The sequence below is a fragment of the Microtus pennsylvanicus genome, chromosome 8, assembly GCF_037038515.1.
Source record: "Microtus pennsylvanicus isolate mMicPen1 chromosome 8, mMicPen1.hap1, whole genome shotgun sequence".
In the NCBI taxonomy this organism is placed as follows: Eukaryota; Metazoa; Chordata; class Mammalia; order Rodentia; family Cricetidae; genus Microtus; species Microtus pennsylvanicus.
In genome coordinates this window covers 25,217,195-25,237,935 of record NC_134586.1, presented here as the reverse complement: position 1 = coordinate 25,237,935, position 20,741 = coordinate 25,217,195, and the positions used below count along the sequence as shown (strand labels likewise).

Genomic DNA, 20,741 nt, shown 5'->3' with positions numbered 1-20,741 from the left:
GCGATTCAGGTAGAGAAATAAAGGATGTGGATTAAAAAGGAAAGGAGGAAGTTTCGTTTGTTTTTTCAAGACAGTTTCTCTGTGTAGCCCCGGCTGTCCTGGAACTCCCTCTGTAGACCAGGCTGGACTCAAACTCAGTCTGTCTCTGCCTCCTGAGTGCTGGGATTATAGGCATGTGCTAGCACCACCTGGACAGAAGGAATTTATAAGACTTGTGATTTTTTTTTTCAAACACATAATAGAACTTGCTGTGTGTCCCAGGGAGAAACTGCAAGTTTACCCTATTTTCTACCTTTTTAAGAGCTCACAGTTAGGGATTGGAAAGAAGGCTCAGCAGTTAAGAACTGCTCTTGCAGAGGACCTGGGCTGGGTTCCCAGAACCTATATAATAGCTCACAAGCATCTGTGACTCCAGTTCCAGGGAATCTGATGCCCTCTTTCTGACCTCTGGGGTACCAGACAACAGACATACATCCATACAGAAAAACAAGATACACATAAGACAAGACAAGGAAACCAAGGTGGATCACAGTCACAAGGACAACATGAGAGGTTCACAGTCAAGAGGACAGCATTAAAAATTCACAGTCAAGAGGACAGAATTAGGGGTTCACAGTCACAAGGACAGCATTGGGGTTCATAGTCAAGAAGACAGTATTAAAGGTTCACAGTCACGAGGACAGCATTAGGGGTTCACAGTCAAGAGGACAGAATGAGGGTTTCACAGTCAAGAGGACAGCATTGGGGGTTCACAGTCAAGAGGACAGCATTGGGGGTTCACAGTCAAGAGGACAGCATTAGGGGTTCACAGTCAAGAGGACAGCATTAGGGGTTCACAGTCAAGAGGACAGCATCAGGGGTTCACAGTCAAGAGGACAGCATTGGAGTTCACAGTCACAAGGACAACATTGGGGTTCACAGTCAAGAGGACAGCATTGGGGTTCAAAGTCAAGAGGACAGCATTAAAAATTCACAGTCAAGAGGACAGCATTAGGGGTTCACAGTCACAAGGACAGCATTGGGGTTCACAGTCACAAGGACAGCATTGGGGTTCAAAGTCAAGAGGACAGCATTAGGGGTTCACAGTCAAAAGGACAGCATTAGGGGTTCACAGTCACAAGGACAGCATTGGGGTTCACAGTCACAAGGACAGCATTGGGGTTCATAGTCAAGAGGACAGTATTAAGGGTTCACAGTCACGAGGACAGCAAGAGGGGTTCAAAGTCAAGAGGACAGCATTAGGGGTTCACAGTCAAGAGGACAGCATTAAGGGTTCACAGTCAAGAGGACAGCTTTAGGGGTTCACAGTCAAGAGGACAGCATTAGGGGTTCACAGTCAAGAGGACAGCATTAAGGGTTCACAGTCAAGAGGACAGCTTTAGGGGTTCACAGTCAAGAGGACAGCATTAGGGGTTCACAGTCAAGAGGACAGCATTAAGGGTTCACAGTCAAGAGGACAGCTTTAGGGGTTCACAGTCACAAGGACAGCATTGGGGTTTATAGTCAAGAGGACAGCATTAGAAAACAGTCACATATCTTACAAGCCAACAAGTCTAACACAGTTCTCTAGTACTGGGCATAATAAGGCAGCAGTTCCGGAAAGCACACAGGCCGTCTTAGGGAGTACAGGGGTTTTACATGTTGCCAGAGATGTTGTGAGTGGCATACCAAACCTGCCATACTTAGTCTTAATACCTAAGCTCCTCAACTGCACCTAGATTTACTCCCAAAGGGCACATTTCTCCCTGACAAACACAACACAGATACTTTCTCCAAGTTACGCCTACTGACATAGCACACACCCCATAAGCCCACTAGCAGAATACTATGACTCACTTGTGTTTTACACATTAGATTCAATTCAAATCTATAAATATGCACTCGACATCAGACTGTATTAAAGGAATTTGTTCGAGACAGAAAGGGAAAAGAAATGATCCATGTTCTCAGGGTGGAGACAAATTTCATGGACTGATACACTGGAGGAAATGAATGTAGTAGCTGAGTTACTGGTAGGTCACAGTCACAACAGGGAAAGTGACCTGGAAGGAATCTTAGTAGAGGTGAGAGACTAAAGAAAGGACTGGCCAGTCCCTGGCTCCTCCCAGGAGTGACAGCTCTACATCACATATCTTAGTCCTGTGTCAGTCCTGAGGGGTGGTCACTGTCACTGTTTCACAGAGGGGAAGGAAGGCTGGGGTTATCTGTGACCGTGTCCAGGTCACATAGGGGCTCAGGGGCAAGATGAATGCATCAAACTCCACGTCTCATTTCCACTGTTCTCCCAAAGGAGTGAAGTGCGCTGTGCAGTTTGTGCAAACACGGCTGCTACCTTCTGAGCTGAACACAGATGCTTCTTTGATAAATGGCTGTAGCAAACATTTTATCTTTTCTCTACCCAGGTTATTGATACCTTAAGCCCAAACACATATCCAGCATCTGTAACAGCAAGCTTCCTCCCGCCCCAGTGACTTAATAGTTTAAAAGATTTTATTTGTATCCTGCTTCGATTCCTTCATTTTTAAAAAATGATATATGTTTTTATTGTATGTGTCTCTGTGTGTGAATGTGTGCGTGTGCGTGTGCGTGTGTGTGTGTGTGTGTGTGTTTGAAAGGCCAGAAGAGTGTGCTAGATCCCCTGGAAGTACAGTTACAAGCAAGTTTCAGTCAACTGACATGGTTGCTTGGTCCTGGAAGAGCAGAATGTGTTCTTAAACTCCAGCCTCAAACAACACCTTCATTTGAAACTAGATTTGTAATCCCATCTGGGGCATTGCTCTTAAACAGGCTTCGCTTTTCTTCTTCCCCTCTTTCAGACTGGGGGTGCTTCAGATCCCCACGCTGTCTACACTCCGCCGCTGCAGCCTCTAACCCACCTTGTCCGAGCACCCCGCTTACCCAGAACAGTAATATAAGCCTTGGTAGAGTCGGGAACCACGTCCCCAGGGAGCTCCAGGGCGACAGAGTCCGAAACCACCTCTCCTGTGACCACAGAGAAAAGGTGACATGGTGGTGAAAACCATGGGATTCTGAAGCGAGTTCTGTGATCTAGGGTTTCCTAGGCCCTATACTCTCCAGCACATCCTATGGGTGCTATGCAACAGTGTTTAAGATGATTCACAGTGGTGTTTTGCTGAAAATAAATTTCAAGGAGCCATACACATGCTTCTTAGGCTTTCCTTTCCTTTCCTTTCCTTTCCTTTCCTTTCCTTTCCTTTCCTTTCCTTTCCTTTCCTTTCTTTTCCTTTCCTTTTCTTCAAACCCTGCCCTTCAGTTCCTTGATCCTAGCAAGGGTAACAGCCCAGGCTCCCTTTTCCCTCCTAGTCCTGCACATGCCTCTGCTTTGCTTGTTTGTTTGCTTGGTTGTTTTGTTTTGGTGACAAGGTCTCTCCCTATGTAACCCTTGCTAGCCCGGAACTCCCAGTTTAGACCAAGTTGACCTCAAACTCGTGGAGATCTTCCTGCCTCTGCACTCGACAGGGATTGTAGGATGTGCTACCACATCCAGCAGACTCCTTTTGTGTATGAGAATCACCTATTGCCCTAAGGACATCAGCCCAGCCACCCTCTCGGGTCCACCCACCTTTCGGACACAGCAATGAGCTGTGAGTCTTCTCCACAAGGACGCCTTCAGGCTGCAGGGTACAACGGAGTGAGTATCAGGTGAACAGCATGATGGGAACAGAAGGAGGGAGGATGGAGGGGAGGCTCTTCCTCAAGCTCCCACACTTACCCTCAGAATGTAAAAGAACGGACCCTTTCCCAACACAGCCTATGGTTAGAGGAACCTTAAGGAAAGTTTTTTAGAAGCAAGGCTAACAATGGGGTTTGTCGTGGGTTAGAAAAGCTTCTGATGAGATCACGAATTCTAATCAGGGAAGCTAACGCTCATCTGAGTATTTGCATTGAGCCTCGCATCACACTGAGCGCTTCCACAGGCCATGTATGTCAGGCAAACCGCTGAGATGGAAGGGCCAACGGAGGAGAACACAGAAACTTCCAGACTGGAGGGAGAGTGTGAGGGCTGTGAATCTGACTGGCAGGGTGGGGCACTGAGCATCCTAGGCGGTTGCTGCCTCCGCCTGTGATAGCCATTCTGAAAGATGCTCACCTTGACAAGGACTGGCTTGATGAGAGTGTCGCTCCGGCCTATGTTAGGGACAACCGCCTTCCGGCCCCCACAGAGTTCATTGCTGTCTACGATCTCTGTACTGATGGTGAAGTTGACATGACCTGAGGGGAGGTAAAGGAAGGGCAGTGTCAGCATAACAACCAGGGGCCAGCGTGGCCTCTCCCCCTTGAGACTCTCAAACTGGTGTGGCCCAACCATCACTTGGGACCTTGTCACGGGGCAAGCTCTAGCTCTGAGGCCTGGGGTGCAGCCTGGATTCTGCACTTCTCAGGTATTCCCAGGCGATGCCAGGGATGGGGAGGCAGTGTGGAAGGAGACTTCTAAAGGTGCGGGAGTCCTGCAGTTTGATGGTTACCTCCTTTGGGTGTGGGCTGGATTGAGTGATTCCTTTGAGTAAGGTAGGGTGGCTTTTTGTTGTTTGGTTGGTTGGTTGTGTGTGTGTGTGTGTATGTGTGTGCGTGGTTTTGGTGCTGAGGGTGGAACTGGGGGCTTTGTAACATAAACTAGGCCATCACTCTGCCATTGAGGCAGGACCCCAAGTGACTTATTTTTAGTGATGAGATAGAGCAGAAGTAATGGGTTAGCCCTTCTGATTGTCACACAAAGGCCACAGGTTTTCTCTGGTGTGCAGACTTGCCAGCCCAGGGCTCCAGAGAACAGAGGCTTTGAGGTAAAGCAGCCCAGAGAAGACCCCTGTCAGATGTGGAATTGAGGCTGCAGCTCACGGCTGAAGCTAAGAACGTGGCATTCGGTCCATGAACCTGCCAGAAACCGGGCCTCTGAAGTAAGCAGGTTTTCTCTCAAGTCTTCAGGTGAGCCCACAGCTGTGGTTTGAAGCTTGACTGCTTCATGACACACCTTAGTGCCACGTAAACCAGGTGTGGTCACGTATGCCTATAAACCTAGCACTCGGGAGCTCGAGGCGTGGATCCGGAGTTCAAGACCATCCTCAGCTACATAGTAAATTTGAAGCCAGGCCAGAATATATGTGACAGTGTATAAACAAGTAAACATTTGTTCTTCCAACCCACTAAATTTTCCAAAAGTTTATAACCATTAAGTCAAAAGGCCATCTTTTGATTGTGGGGATTTACTCCATGAGAGACAGCCAGTGGGTTGGTATAAAGATTGAATGAGTTAGTACAGGGGCTGGAAGGATGGCTCAGTGGTTAAAATCTCCAGCTGCTATCATAGAGGACCCAGGTTCAGTTCCCAACACCCACATGGTGACTCACAACCATGTATAACACCAGTTCCAGGGATGTGATGTCTTCGTCTGACCTCCCCAGGCTCCTATATGCACACGGCACATGGTGTACTCTGGCACATACACATAAACATAATTATTTTCTAAAAATGGGTGTGTATATTAAAGTAGTCGGAACAGTGTTTGTCCCACAATAGGTCCTTGTCCTGTTGTCAATACCAGAAGCTCTCCTTTCACATTGGGAATAGTCTTGACTGGGCTCATCTGTTTGCTCGTCTCGTGGAGCCTTTGCTTGTTGACTTATCACACAGCCTCAGAAGGGAACGGGTGGAGGCAAAGAACAGGAGGAAAGCAGAAACAAGCGAATGTGGCAAGGAAACACAGAGGGCTCGGGTCCTGTTGGCTCCCCAGCCAGTTAATCCTCTCTCACCCAGCCTGACAGCCGTGATGTCCCAGTGGAAGGTCTTGGCTTCGTCGGCACACAGGCAGCTGGAGGCCTGACCGGCTGCCCTGGACTCCACCTGGTACTCGTCTGACGGGGCCAGGTGAGTCTGAATCTGAACGATTAAGAAAGAAAAGGCACGAGAGTGGAGCTCGAGAGTGCAGGCCTGGAAACCCTAACGCCTTGGAAGGCTGAGGCAGGAAGCTCAAGTCCACAGCCCCGGTTAGGCTACAGAGTGTGAGTTCAAGGCCAAGGGAAGCAACTTTGAGAGCCTCTATTTCAAAATAAAAGCAGGCTGGGAGGTGGGGATAGGGTGAGAGAGGATAGTGGGAGGTGGGAGTGGCCAAAATAAAGTCATGTATGGAATTGTCAAAGAAAAAACATATAAATAAACATATAAATAAACAAACAAACGAGTTCTGGCATGTAGCTTAGTGGTCAGACATTTGGCCAGGGTGTTTGAAGCCATGTGTTCCACCCACAGTATGAAGGAAGGAAAGAAGGGGGGTGGGAGGCGAGGGGATAGTGACTTAGGGACTCAGGGCTTGTGACACCCACAAGGCATCGCCCGGGGAAGTCTGGCATGCTTCCAATCATGGTGGGCCTACAGGGCTGTACTGCTTCTGGCAGCCCCCCTCTTACCCTGATGCAATCCTTGAGATAGTTGAAGACCGTGGCTGTAAGACGGAAGGATTCCCCACGAACGACTGAGTAAGGCAGCATCAGGTCAACAAAGAACGGCTGGAAAGCGGTCAGCCCAACAGTAGGGGAGAGGCCAAAGCCTCTGGACTGGGAGGTGCAGAATGTCATAGCCTTCCACTCAGTGATGGTATCAGGAACTGTGACCTGGACCACCTTGTTTCCTGAGTTACTGGGAACACAAGAACCGGAGTGAGGCGCGAGAGCTGAGCGCATTCGAGAGAACTGATCTGCAAACGGAAAAGGAGAGCCGCCTGCACTGGGTGTGAGTCCCCCAGGTGAGGGAGGTGTGCATATACGGGAGGGAGAAGGGGTGGCATGGTTCTGTGGCTTGTGGCTTGCCAAAACCGGCACGTAGTCTAAGCATCAGTGTGCATTTGGGGCGAGCATGCTGTCTGCACGACGTGGGTGTGAGATATGAGTCTGTTCTGAGTGCTTGTTTGGGGACCCTGGGGGAGGAGTTCCTGACACTGAGATTTTTGAAATGACGATTCTGAGTTTTCTGCGGTCTCTAGCATCCCTTACCCGACCGGAAACAGTTCCCACAGCCAGGTCTCTGGAAAGTACTGGCGGACCGGAGAACCCTCTGTTTGCGGTGAAGGCGATGCGAACTCAGCCTCCCGGGCAACACTGCCACCTGCTGACAAGGTTTAGAAGACAAATTTGGAAAACGAAAGACTCATGAGACTGCTAGTAAGAAATTCATAATCAAACTAGAGAACTCATACAAAGCAAAAGACCGCCAAGGAGAGGAGAGGTAGAAAGGTCACTGGGGAAGTATGTACCGAGAGCTGAGACCAGAGACTGGACAGATAAGGGACCCAGGCTTCAAAGATTCTTCCTGGAAAGACTCTCTGAAACCAATCTGAGGTGACAGAAGAGGTTTTCAGAGTTCCGAGCCCTAGGCCAGCAGCTTACCTCCGTCCATGGTAGTGGAGCTGTAGAGTGGACGGTGGCGGCTGCAGTCCACTGGCTTCTTGATTTTGGCATTTGATAGAATTTTCAAGCCCATGTCCTGACAAGCACCAAAGAGACCAACAAATGACGGTTGTGAAGGTGTCGATACCCTACCACCCGACCTACAGTCAAGGAGATCAATCCTCAAAGGTTCGAATCCAAATATGTTTTGTTGTTAATGGTGAGACTAACGGTTACCACCCAGCGTTCAGCCGTGGAGACCGGACTCATTAGGTCACTTGTGGTCTGGGTGTGCAGCTCAGTGACAGAAAACATGAGTGGCGTTCGGGGCCTTGAGTCCCATCCCCCAAAACACAAGGAAAGGAAGATAACAATTTGTGAGACTTCATTGTGACTCAAAGGACCTAACTAGCTCAATCTTAAGTTCATTAAAAATAAAGATGTTTGTGCTTCTCCCAAATGTCACTGTGTCCTCAGTATTTGACTTCTGAGGGCCGAGACCATACCAGATTAATCAGTTCTACAAAAATACCAGTGTTACGGAAAGGCAAGCATTAGGAAGAACACACAGAAGAAGAAGTCGTGGAGACATGACCTCGGACATCTCCTGGTTGGACTTGGCTCACACATCGTCCCAAGCCCTGCTTTTAAAACACCTATCAACTGTTTTATGTGACAATACAGACCTCTGGGTTACCCCTCCCCCCCCACTGTCCCTTCTCAAGTGTCACCTGTGAGGGCCATGGAGAGAGTTCTAGAACAGCCTCACAGACAAGTTTTCCAGACAGAAGAGCCTAGAGAGACTATCTCACACATCAGAGCTTCTCCCACATTCCTTCCCGCCAGTGCCCACGCGAGCCACTCTGCTTTCTTAGATGTGACGTTCCTGTCCCCTGTTCCCACAACCATGGTTTTCCTAAGAGCGAAAGTGTCAGGGCATCTACCTGAAAGAAGCTGAACAGGTCCACACCTTCAGAGAGCCAGGGTCTCCAGATGATTGAATGACTCCTCAGTCCCTCTCTGGGCGCGGGATCGGAGAGGGGTCGAGGAAAGTCCCATGGGCTGTGTGCCGGGCACTCGTCATATTCAGCGACTTGGTAGGGGTAAAAATTGTACCAGGATGGAAACATCCCATAGACCTGCAATGGGGTGGGGAGAACAAGACCTACTCAGTACGGCAGGTGGGAGCCACGCCCGTTCTGCCCCACGGCTCATGCTGTCTCGCTTCACTTGTACAGATTCTTCTACTCATTCTGCCGTAACCTCCATGGCACTTTCCCGGGGCCTCATGCCTTCTGATTCACCCTTCTTCCTTCTTAGCTTCCATATTACTATGTCCTTCAAATACCTTTATTTTTCCTTGCTTCCTCCTGTCCTTCCCTCCTTCCTCCTGTCCTTCCTTCCTTCCTTCCTGGCCTCACTAGAGAGCCCAGGCTGGCTATGAACTGGCAGCCTCAGCCTTTCTAGTGCTGCCTTTACAGGTGTGTGCCCCCACACAGGGCTCTACTTTCAAATGGCAGCTTTTCTAACACCTTTCCTTGGGGTGTTACTTCCCCAGGACCCCTGCCCACTGCCGTGTTCGAATGCGGCTAAACCATTCTCTCCACCATCTCCTTTGCCCCAGACCACCTCAGCCCAGTCCCCAGACCACCCACTCACAGAGCTGTTGGTCAGCTCTCTCTCTGGCCTGAGGAGTAGAACACTCTCATCCACAGCCCGGACCGCACACAGGGACCCAGGCGCTGCCTGCAGCCGCAACTCCACCTTTGTTCCTGGGAGCTGCTGGGAAGGGGAGAAGCCAATGGAGACCTGGGGAAGAGAAACGTATGCAGTGGATCAGCCCGGACAGTGGGGGAAGCAATGGGACCCGGATAATCAGACAGCAGGCCTCTGCCTGGGATCTAACCTATTCCATCACTGTTAGATCACTTTCTAATTTTTTATAATTTATTTTATGTGCTTTGGTGTGAAGGTGTCAGATCCCCTGGAACTGGAATTACAGACAGTTGTAAACTGCCATGTGGGTGCTGGGAATTGAACCTGGGTCCTCTGGAAGAACACAGCCATTGCTCTTAACGGCTGAGCCATCTCTTCAGCCCCACTGTTAGATTATTTATAACATATATTTCTTTGACACTAGAATGTTAGAACAGAGATGGAAAAAGTGGAGAAACTGATAAAGTTTAGAGAAAAAATTGGGGGCAGGAGGATATATGACCAGCTGTGGTGACATGGGCTTTTCTAATCCCAGCACTTCTTGGGAGACAGAGGCAGGAGGGAGGCCAGCCTGGGCTACATAACAAGACCCTTGTCTCAAAAATAAAGAGAAGAGAAGGAAAGGAGGAGAAAGGGAGGGAGAAGGGAAAAGGAAGGGAGAGAATATATGGACCAGAGGTGCAGAACATGCCTACTGGGGCGGCCTGACTATAGTTTAGACTGTTCCTGTCCCTGAACTCATCTTACCCACCCCAGGTGACTTCAGGAGGCGAGAAGAAGAGGAGGAGGGGAAGCAGGAGGAGGCAAGGAAACTGGGGGACCAGTGTGGGGAGAAACTGATTTCAGCATAGATCTAAACCACTAAAGACACAAACACAGTGTTACAACCTCTTCCATAGTCTCTTCAGATTGCGCTGAACCCGATTGGTCTCCCACTCTATCAGACACGAGAAGAGAGCTTTCTCTTCACCCAGCTCATTTTCATGACTCTTCTCATGGCCGCCTTACCTGATTGTCGAAGCACATCTCCATGGAGAACTGAATTTTGTCGGCTATGACACCTCCACTGGGGAATATCGTGTAGATGACGAGAGAAGGGGAAGGGGCCATTCTGGAGGTGAAGGTCAGTGAGAGGGAGAAGGAGCCTTTTGGTCCTGAAGAGGAAGAGGGGCAGAGGAGCAAGGCTGCACAGCCACCCACCCGTCCACGCTCTTCTGCAGTGTCTGGGGACGCTTCAGGGTCCACGTTGTCCCTCCTTTCTTGCTAGTCTCTTCTCCAGCTGCCTTTGCGCACGGGAGCTCTTCTCCAGGACTGTCCCACATCTCCCTCCCAGAAGCATGTGCCCTCACTCACCTTTCTCTTTAACCTTCAGGTGTTTCTGTCCCGCCATCTGCAAACTCCCTTTCCCTGTTACCTATCAAAGAGGGAATAAATAAATAAATAAGAGTCCAGTAGTCAGTGTCTTTGCTCTGGGCCCTACCTGGGGAGCATACCTGTCCCCCACCACGAACTCCAGCTCCTTGCACAAGTGTGCACAGAGCCTGCACAGTGCCTCACCTAGCAGCTATCGGCTTATCAGAGGCAGGGTGCCGCCTGCCCACAGGGCCTGATGGCTCGGCTCCAAGTAGAGACTTGGCTGGGAGCCAATGAGGGTGGCGAGAAACAAAGGACAGACAGCATAAATAAAATAAAAGAAAAGAAAGAAAAGGATCCCTCACAGCAGAAGTCCAGGACTTCTCTAGGATCTCCAGGTTTTATTGTTTTATAATCCTTGTTGTATAAAGTCAGCTAAAAACCCAACCTCACGATTGTTCTTTACTACAGTTCAATTCAGTGGATCTTCCACTGTCTGGGCTGATCTGGCCCTCAGGAGGGGAATGAATGCTGCTTCCCAAGCATTTCCTGTGTGTTCTCACTTGAAATAGAACCCCCACCTTTCCCCGGTGCTCACTGCCAGTTCTCGGCCATCAACTGGCTCTGAGAATGCCTTCCTCGGACCCAGTCCCCCCAGCCTCGCCTCCCACCCCTGTCCTGAGAACGCGGTCTGTATTCTCACTGTGACTTATTTTGTTCACACCCCTCCCCATGTTGCCGGGCCAGGATGGGTGTTTATAGCTTGCCGAAGATGGTGAAATGACAGACATCATCGGTGTGGTCCAGAGGAGGCAAAATCCCAGAAACTGAGCATAGGGGAACAGAGAGATTCAGTCTAGGTCATGCCTCCTGAGGTTTATCTGAGCCTAGTTCCTTTTGTCGCCATGAACAATCAGTAACATGCTTATCTCTACACGCTGCTTTCTCCCTACCAGTTTGGGATTTTGCTTCCCCACTGAGGCTGCTGTCAGGGTCAATTTTCAGTTTATAACATTGCTTTGACTATAGTCCAGAAGCCGGGCAGTAATGGGCATGCCTTTAAACCCAGCACTTGGGAAGCAGAGCCAGCTTGGTCTACAGAGCAAGTTCCAGGACATCCAGGGATACACAGAGAAACCGTGTCTTGAAAAACAAACAAAGAAAAGAAAGAAAGGATGTAATCCAGGCCTAGCAGGATACATAGCTCAGTGAGTCAAGAAACCTGTGTTCGAGCCCCAAAACTCATAGAAAGGTAGGAAAGAGAGAACCAGTTCCACAAGGGTGCCCTCTGGTTTCTATGTGCTCACCACACATGCACGCACGCACACACACACACACACACACACACACACACACACGTACACACACACACACTGTATTATGTATGCGCATGGCAGTGAAGGACTAGGGGTACAACTCAATGGTAGAGTCCTTGCTGGGTTCAATCATGAGCAGTAACAAAAACTCTAACTAAAAATTGAGCAATGAGCTACGGAATGAAATCGTTTCTGAGTCCCACATTCTTTTCCTCGGCTCCCACTCAGCTACCTTGCTCCAACCCCGACCAGCAACATTTTCTCATTTGGTTTTTCCTACATAGTCACAATAGGTTCCTTTTTTAAAAACTCTTTGTCTTTAACCCCCCATCCCTGGCTTTATTTCAAGATAGTGCGATACAGTTGCCAGTACAGGTTTACTCACCAACAGAAACAGAAGAGGACAGCACCAACAGTTTCTACACAGATCTACAGAATGAGGTCAGCAGGGCACATAAGAATGGCATACTAATCATTATGGGTGACTTCAATGCAGGAGGGGGATCCGGAGAAAGAATGGACTATATTGTCGTGGGAACATATGGATTCGGACAAAGGAACAATAGAGGGGAATGGCTGCTTGATCTCTGCTATACAAATGATTTGTATGTATCCAACACAAAATTCAAGCAGGCCAAACCATCAAGATGCTGGACATGGAAATTCCCTGACAAATGCACACACAGCCAAACTGACAACATTCTGGTCAGCAGGAAGTGCTTATCTAGCATCCAAAACAACTGATCATTTCCTAGTGCTGACTTAGGGTCAGATCACCAACTTGTTATGGCCAACATTTATCTGAAATTTAGGAAAGGCATGCCAGGCAAGACGAACCGGAAGATCGATCATAAACAACTGATGAGCCCAACTGTACGGAGAGAGTACAGGAGAACAGCTGAAAAACAGATGAGGAAACTCGTTAACAACTTTTTACAAATATAGAGAACGAATGACAGAGAATCAAAAGCCATACAGGAGGCTTCAAAGGAGATGATTGGTTATGCAAAAAGGGCAACACGGGTAGAATGGCTTACTGCGGAGACGATCGGCCTGGCAGAAAAAAGAAGGAAGCTAAAGAGCAAATGAAGAGGCAATCTGCAGGCAGCAAAACACCACAACTATCTGTGCCAACAGGTCAGAAGGAGAGTGACGGATAGAGAGCTGTATGTACAGGTGTATGCAAAGAGGTCAAAGAGGCTAGACTCCATGATAAAACACATCTTATCTACGAAGCTATCAGATGGATAACTGCCAGATATGTTCTGCAGATTCAGGTGATGAAAGATGAGCAAGATTATTTATTAACAGAACCAGGAGAAGTAAAGCAAAGATGGAGACAATACTTTGACCCCTTCTACAATGTCCCTAACGCTGTCAACATAGATGACAACGAGAAACACTTCAGCAGCCACTCAAATGCCAGAGGCAATGAGGAAATATTAAATATGGACAGGAGTGAGAGAGAGGAAGCTATCAAGACAGAAAAATGTAAGAAGACCCCAGGCAAGGATGACATCACAGTGGAGGAGCTGGAGATAGTATAGGCTCAGGGGCCAAGGTGCTTCTCAGAGTCTTCAGAGAGATATGGGAACATGAAGTGATTCCCACGGAATGGAAACACTCAGTCACAATTCCCATACACAAGAAGAAGGACAAACGGAACTGTTCAGATTACAAAGGCATTAGTCTGTTGTTCCGTAGCAGCAAGATCTCCTTCTCCATTATCCTGCAAAGGATCAAGGTCAGAACAGAGGAAATCCTAGCAGAGGCCCAGTGCAGATTCAGAGCTAACAGGAGCTCAATTGATCAGATCTTCACTTTGAGGCAACTGGCAGAAAAATACGAAGAATTTGGCAAAAGCATATGTCTGTTACATCAACTTCAGGTATTCGATAGCATTTGGAGGAAAGGATTTTGGGAAACCATGAGGTTCTACAGGTACCCAGAGAAAATCATAATACTAGAAAATGCCTATAAAGATACCTTTGCATCAGTCAAAGTCTGTGGAGAACTAAGCGGTCAATTTAAGACAATCATAGGAGTGTTGGAGGGATGCGTCCTCTCACCATTGCTCTTCAATATATTCCTGGAATTAATAAGAGCAACAGCCCTGGAGGAGGGGATAAGAGTGCAGATAGGTGGTGTGCGAATCAATAGCTTGTGTTTCACCTACAGTACAGCGCTACCTGTTGACAGTCCAAATGAGCTGCAAACCATGGAAAATAGAGTGGTGGAAGTCAGTGAAAACCTTGGCAGGAAAGCAAACATCGAGAAGCCTGAGATACAACACATGGGAAGGGCACACAGGATTTTAGCTTTGTGATAAAGAACCAGAACCTCAAACAAGGAGCCAACTTTGTCTATCTGGGAGGAGACCTATGTTAAAAGGAGGGAACTATTTCAGATGTCAAGAGGCGGATAGGGAAAGCGAGGGCTGCATTCCAGCCACTAGGAAAGGTTTGGTCAGCAAGAGACATAACGACAACAACAAAATTACAAGAATATGAGACAATTGTCCTGAGCTGCCTTCTTTACAACTCCAAAATTGGGACAATGAAATACTCCTCAGAACAGCGGCTGAATGTGTTTGAGACGGCGTGTCTCAGGAGGATTCTAAGCATTACACAAAGAGACAGGCTGCACAAAGATGACTTTAAGAACCATCTCCATCTACAAAAGGAAGTATGAACTACAGGATACAGCAATGGTGCTTGAGATACTTCAGTCGTGTTATGAGAATGAATGATGGCAGATCCCCGAACACAGCACTGCTTGGAGAGGGCACGGGATAAGGCGAAGAGGAAGGCCTGAAAAACACTGGGTAGACAGAATAAAGGAAGACTGTGGAACCTTGGGTATGACAATAACACAAGAATCTAGGACTGCCCAGGCTAGGAACAACTGGAGAACCGCCATAAACAGACTACCCATGTATGCTTAAACATTGCCAGGGCATAAAAGATGATGATGGTGTGTAGATCTGGACACATTACTGCATCCAGGCTTCACTGATTGCTGAAGTACAGAACCTGTAGCTGAGGAGTGCTTAAAGGATTAACTGTGTGCTGCTTAAAAGACTGGGTTGAAAGACGACTGTAAAAACCTTTTATTCTTTTGCCTTTTCGAGACTGGGTCTTGCTGTGGAGCTCAAGCTAGCCTTGAAGTTGCAAGCAATCCTTCTGCTTCCGTCGCCTTAGTGCTGAGACTCCAGGCATGGAGACCACATGCCTACCTGGGTTTTGTTGGTTGGTTGTTGAGATGGGATTTTGTGTAGCTCAGGCTGGCCTTAAACTTCTGATCTCCTGTCTCTACCTCCTGAGCGCTGGGATTCTAGGTATACACCACCATCCCCAGCTTCGGAAGTCTTAACTTTTGAAACACATCTCTACACTTTAGCAATTATACACATGTCCTACATCATTTCTCCATCAAGGCATCTGGCTCTCCTCTCTGGCTGACTCCATCTCAATAGCCTTTCACAAGCCAACTCACGTAGTAGGAGACGATGACTTCTTGGTTTGGTCTAGCATCCTCTGGATCGATGGAATAGTCCACTAGCACCTCCTGGGTTTGGCCACACCTCACCAGGCCACTTGGCCGCCGGATGCCCAGGAAGCTGCGGGTGGTGTTGTAGAAGGGTTGCAGGTGCAGATAGGCATTTTGGTAGTAACGAGGAACTACCTCTGGATTATATACCGCATCCTCCAGTTGGAACTTTCCCTGAAAGGAGAAGAAAAGAGGAGAGGAGAGGAAGGAAGGGGAGGGGAGGGGAGATGAGGGGAGGGGAGGGGAGGAAAGAAGAAGAGAAGAGGAGGAAGAGGAGGAAGAGGAGGAAGAGGAGGAAGAGGAGGAAGAGGAAGAGGAGAAGATGTGTATTCCTAATCGCATAGCTCTTTCTTTCCAATTTTCACTTCCTGAGAATTTTTACAAATGACAAGTGGGCATTTTCCTAGAGGCCTGGCCAAGGACAGATGGCCATCTACGAAGGGTGTATGCAGGAAGATTGTGATGTAGAAGACAAGGGCAGGAAGGCTGAGTAGAGTTTTTGGGCAATATGCCTTCTTAAGACTTGCGCCAGCTGGGTAGATAAACATGACCAAGTTTATATTTCAGGGATAAGAAAACTAGGTATAGAGGACGAGGAGGTTGAAAAGTAGTTATTTCTGAAAGCAACGACTGACTGAAGCCTGGAATAAATATCCAGTTAAATTAGCTACAAGACAAATTGTATGAGCTTGCTTAGTCAGTACTGCCGAATGACTCCCACAATGGCTTCAGTTTGTCGTAGATCTGTACCAATATTTTCCACCAGGTAATCATATAGTGTCCTCCTATGTGTCTGCCACATAACTCACTGACGGCAACAGGATGTCAGCATATGCCAACCAGCGACTTGGAAAAGTCCTGGTGGGTCAGTTCTGGTCCTTGTGCTTCCTCCCGGCTGTGAGCATACACATGGACTAGCAGGCTGGGATATGAGAGGCGGAACGCCAGCTTGCAGCCTGCGGGCCCATGGACATACACAAAGGTCCCCCAGGATCATCTGCCACAGGGATGGATGGGTGGTGGGTGCCTTCCAGTCGTTAGCCGTGATGTGTGACTGCTTTGTGGCACTCACTGCTCAGCCATCCAGCTAATCACGAATATAACCAGCCTTCCCTCCACATGGTCTGAAACCCACTTGCATCATGAATGTCCCCCAAAAGGGGCTTGGTCATGGGCTTGGTTTCCAGCCTGTAGCACTACTGAAAAGTGAAATAACCTTTAGGAAATAGAACCCGATGAGAGGACACCCTCGAGGGGATAATAGATCCTGACACCCCACCCTCCTCATCCCCACTTTCTGGCCATCATGAATTGAATACTTGTCCCCTACCCTCTGCTCCTGCCATGACACACTGCGCCACCACAGTCCCAGAGCCACAGGGCCATGTGATCATAGACTAAAAACCATTGAACCATGAACCACATTAAAGGTTTTCTCTTTTCAAGTTGGTTGTTTTAGGTGTTTAGTCATGATGGTTGAAAACTGACCCCAGAGAGCCATTTTTACAAGTAAGAGGGAAAGGGAGGAAGAAGGCTTCACTCAGAACTACTCGGGTTTCAGGTCCATCCTCGATCAGAAAGGAGGACAGACTATAAGCGGTGTAGCGATTCGGGTATGAGGGTTCTCATCTGATTAATACTAAAAATAGAGTCTAAGAGAAACCTTTTGTGGGACCAGTGAATGACAGTGTGGGTGCTACATGCTAAGGGAAAACTGCAAAGAGAAGTCTCGAGCCTTTCCTCAGGAGGGGAGTCCCTCTCTCATCTGGGATGCTGCTCCCCAGGGCTCACCTCCAGAGAAATGTCTGTCCCATTCCAGGTGGCTGTGTCCAGCGTGAAGGGAGCAAGGCCCTCGTTGTCAGTAGTTAGCGTCTGCGTGGTGGTTCCATGTCTCCCGTAAACCACCAGGAATACCGGATGATTCTTGAGGAGAGAGTCATCATGGCCTCTAACTCTTATCTGAGGAGTGAAAGTTACCGAGATTTTAAAGTTAAGTTCAGAGGAGACCTCCTGGGTCGGAGGCAAAGTGAGGTGACAGCGGAAACTCTAAGAGCACATTTCAGGAAAAAGCCTAGGAAAAAAGGGATACATCTCAAACATTGAGAAAACCCCTGAAGTTGTCGGTTTGGTTTGGTTTTTGAGAGGAGGTCTTAGGCATCCCTAATTGGCCTTGAATTCATTGTGTAGCCAAGAATAACACTGAGCTTCTGTCCCTCCTGCCTCTACTTCCCCAGTGCTGACGTGACAGCCATTCACTGCCACACCTGGATAATGGGGTTCTGGGGCTCAGGCCACAGCTGGGTTTGTGCATGGCAGGCGAATACTCTGACAGCTGTGCCGTGTGTCCAGGCCTAGAAACACAGGAGAAGCAGCCTGTGTTAGCCTGGTGTAGAACTTGGTTTGCTGTGTAGCCCTTCTGAGGCCCTGTGCATTGTTTGGATTCTATTTAAATGTTGGTTTATTTATTTATATCTATAGATAGAATAGGCTCGCTATCTAGATCAGCTGGCCTCAAACGTGAGGGTTTTTTTTCTTCCTTTTATTTCTTTTCTGTTTTGTTGTTGTTGTTTGGTTGTTTGGTTTTGGATTTTTGAGAGAGGGTTTCTCTGTGTAACAGCCCTGGCTGTCTTGAAACTTGCTCTGTAGACCAGGCTGGTGTTAATCTTGTCCAGATACAGGAGCCCAGGCTAAATGATTTCCATGGAGTACTGCAGCTCTTAAATTCAAAGACCTGGACCTTAGGAGATGACTCAGCAGTTAAGAGCACTGGTTGCTCTCGCAGAGGACCCAGCTTCAGTTCCCAGCACCCACATGGTAGCTCTCAACCATAGAAGAGCCCATTTCCAGGGAATCCGACACACTCTTGGGTCTTCCACAGGTGGTGCATAGACACACATGCAGAAAGATCACCAAAATAAATTAATAATAGTGATAATAAACGTTTAGAAAGAGGAAGACAGGAGGATGAAGGCTCCACCTCTGGTCTTATGAAGGGCCTAGAATTTCACTCTGATGTTGAAGACACCAGAAAAGGAGTTAAGATGCTCATTGCGGACAGATTGGTCATATGAGAGACCTATGGAAAGTCGCTCTCTCTTGTCTCGGTTCTGTTATTTGTAAAGTGGGGCCACATGACAGTGTCTACCTTGTAGGAGTGTTGTAAGGATTAAATACGTAAAGGGACATAAAGCATCTAGGGTGGCAGGAAGGAGGTGGGAATGACTAGTTCAGTTTGATGAGTCTTTGATGTTGGTTGGTTGGTTGGTTGGTTGGTTGGCGGGCTTGTCTAGGTCTGTGAAAAGACAAATTAGCATACCTTCCCACTGAAGGGGAAACTGGGGTAATAGAAATTGTTAGTGTCTTCAAAGGTCATGGATCCCATCTTTGAGGAAATGAAGACATCCTGGGTGGTATTGGCCTCCAGTCCTGCAGAAGGAAACAGATAAGCCATGTCCTGAGTCCTGGGATTCTCATCTTCATGTTGAATATAAAATTCCAGAGAGGATGGTGTCATGGGAAATACGAAGCTATATTTCTGACCAAATGTCAAAGCAAATCAACTCTATCTCCCCAAGCTTTGGGGGAGGTAACTAACAGATGGCAGGAGTGTCTGGGACTTCCCCGGACTCAGGACTAGGATTGGGTGCCCCCTTCTTCTACCTTCTTCTCCTCCTTCTCCTTCTTCTTGTTGCATTTTATTTATGGGATGCTCACATTTTTATTTACTTACTTATTTTGTGTATGTTTGTGTGATGTTGTATGTGCACCATGGCTTACAGGAGTCGACTCTTTCCTCCCACTGTGTGAGCCTCAGGGATTGAACTCGGGACACCAGAATAGCGGCAGGCTCCTCCATCTCTGGGCTGTCTCACTGCCTCCCTCTGATTTCTTTACGAGTCAGGCAGCACCCTCTTACCTGTCCCTTCCTCCACCACCGAAGCCACAATATTAATGCTGTGGCTGTACATATATCCGGTGAGGTTGAAGGTGGACATGTCCACAGAGGAGGAGAAGCATCCGGCTTTGTCAGCCTGTGGGGCAATCAGAAAGGAACAATCTAACGATGTGTCATAGAAGCGCATAGCTGCTAATCTCCATGCCTCAGTTTCTTCAAGAGAGAAACCCCTGCTGTGACATGAGAATACATCATTGTGCGCAAAGCCAGCCTGGTCTACAAAGCGAGTTCCAGAACAGCCAAGGCTACACAGAGAATATACACCATACACAGGCACAAGACAGCATCCTTGAAACTCTGAGATACAAGAAGCAGAAGGGAACTGGAAACAGGAATCTTTTGGGGTTGAGGTTAATGTCCTGGCTCCAGTGCAAACTAAGAAGGTGCATTCCACTGAGGAGAGCTAGTGTTTAAATGGGTCTGGGTGACCCCACATACACACACACACCACACTACACCCCCCGCACATACACATACACCCTACATATACGCCACACACACTTCACCACCTGAGGAGAGCTAGTGTTTAAATGGGTCTGGGTGACCCCACATACACACACACCACACTACACCCCCCGCACATACACATACACCCCACATATACACCACACACACTTCACCACCATATACACACTCACACCACACACACCACCACTACCACACACATCCACATATACCACAGACACACCACCACATACATACACTCCCATACACATACACACACACACACCAGCACACACACCCCACCAAATACACACCCCCCCACCACATATGCACACACACAAACATATATCCCTACCACCACCGCACACACACACAACCACACACACACACACACACACACACACACACACACACACCCCACCAGAGCTTTCAGTCTGAGCTTCTCATTGCGTTCCCACACTGGGGTTCACTGATGCTATGAAATACACCATGGAGAAGGTTCCTCTTTGAATTCCAATTGCTCACCTGTCCCGAGAGGTTCCTGCATCTGTCAGGAAGCTGTTCCTGGTCGGCTTCTCGGTACCAGTAAGTGTGTGCCTTCTGACACACCGAGACCTGCGCTGTCCCTTGAACAGGCTTTCCATATGTGTATCTGGTTTAAAACAAACAAGCAAAAACCCACAAGGAGACAGTTATGAAACTCCCTGAGATACACACACACACACACACACACACACACACACACTCCCCTCCTTCCCACACTCCGTCTCAGGTGCTCCGACAGTCATGCGATGTTCCAGCTCTTTCCTTGGCTTCTTTTCGCAGAGCCTGAGTGTTCCCATTATACTCAAACACCACCACGTGGACACAGAGGTCTCTCCGCCTCCTTTCTCCTGCCCTCCCTCTTTCTTTCTTCTTTCTTTCTTTCTTCTGTGATACTGAGGATTCAACCCAGCGCTTTGCCAAATGCTCTGCAAGCCCTGAGCCCCCACTGTGCCACCTCCCCCAGC

General features: G+C 48.3%; 1 protein-coding gene across 1 annotated transcript in view; it reads right to left on the bottom strand.

Annotated features, from left to right (window-relative positions):
* The window catches only part of A2ml1 (alpha-2-macroglobulin like 1), a 34,840-nt gene extending 14,467 nt beyond the window's left edge, over positions 1-20,373 (bottom strand). The window contains exons 1-16 of the mRNA XM_075981972.1: positions 20,257-20,373; positions 19,249-19,363; positions 18,649-18,758; positions 17,124-17,291; positions 15,279-15,506; positions 10,468-10,528; positions 10,123-10,268; positions 9,058-9,207; positions 8,343-8,537; positions 7,399-7,495; positions 7,006-7,120; positions 6,424-6,652; positions 5,770-5,896; positions 4,112-4,233; positions 3,584-3,635; positions 2,899-2,982 (exon numbers count right to left, since the gene is read on the bottom strand). Of these exons, the coding sequence (XP_075838087.1) occupies positions 2,899-2,982; positions 3,584-3,635; positions 4,112-4,233; positions 5,770-5,896; positions 6,424-6,652; positions 7,006-7,120; positions 7,399-7,495; positions 8,343-8,537; positions 9,058-9,207; positions 10,123-10,268; positions 10,468-10,528; positions 15,279-15,506; positions 17,124-17,291; positions 18,649-18,758; positions 19,249-19,327 (1,963 nt within the window). The 5' untranslated portion in view covers positions 19,328-19,363; positions 20,257-20,373. The remainder of the gene's footprint in view (positions 1-2,898; positions 2,983-3,583; positions 3,636-4,111; positions 4,234-5,769; positions 5,897-6,423; positions 6,653-7,005; positions 7,121-7,398; positions 7,496-8,342; positions 8,538-9,057; positions 9,208-10,122; positions 10,269-10,467; positions 10,529-15,278; positions 15,507-17,123; positions 17,292-18,648; positions 18,759-19,248; positions 19,364-20,256) is intronic.
* Positions 20,374-20,741: the final 368 nt, after the last annotated feature.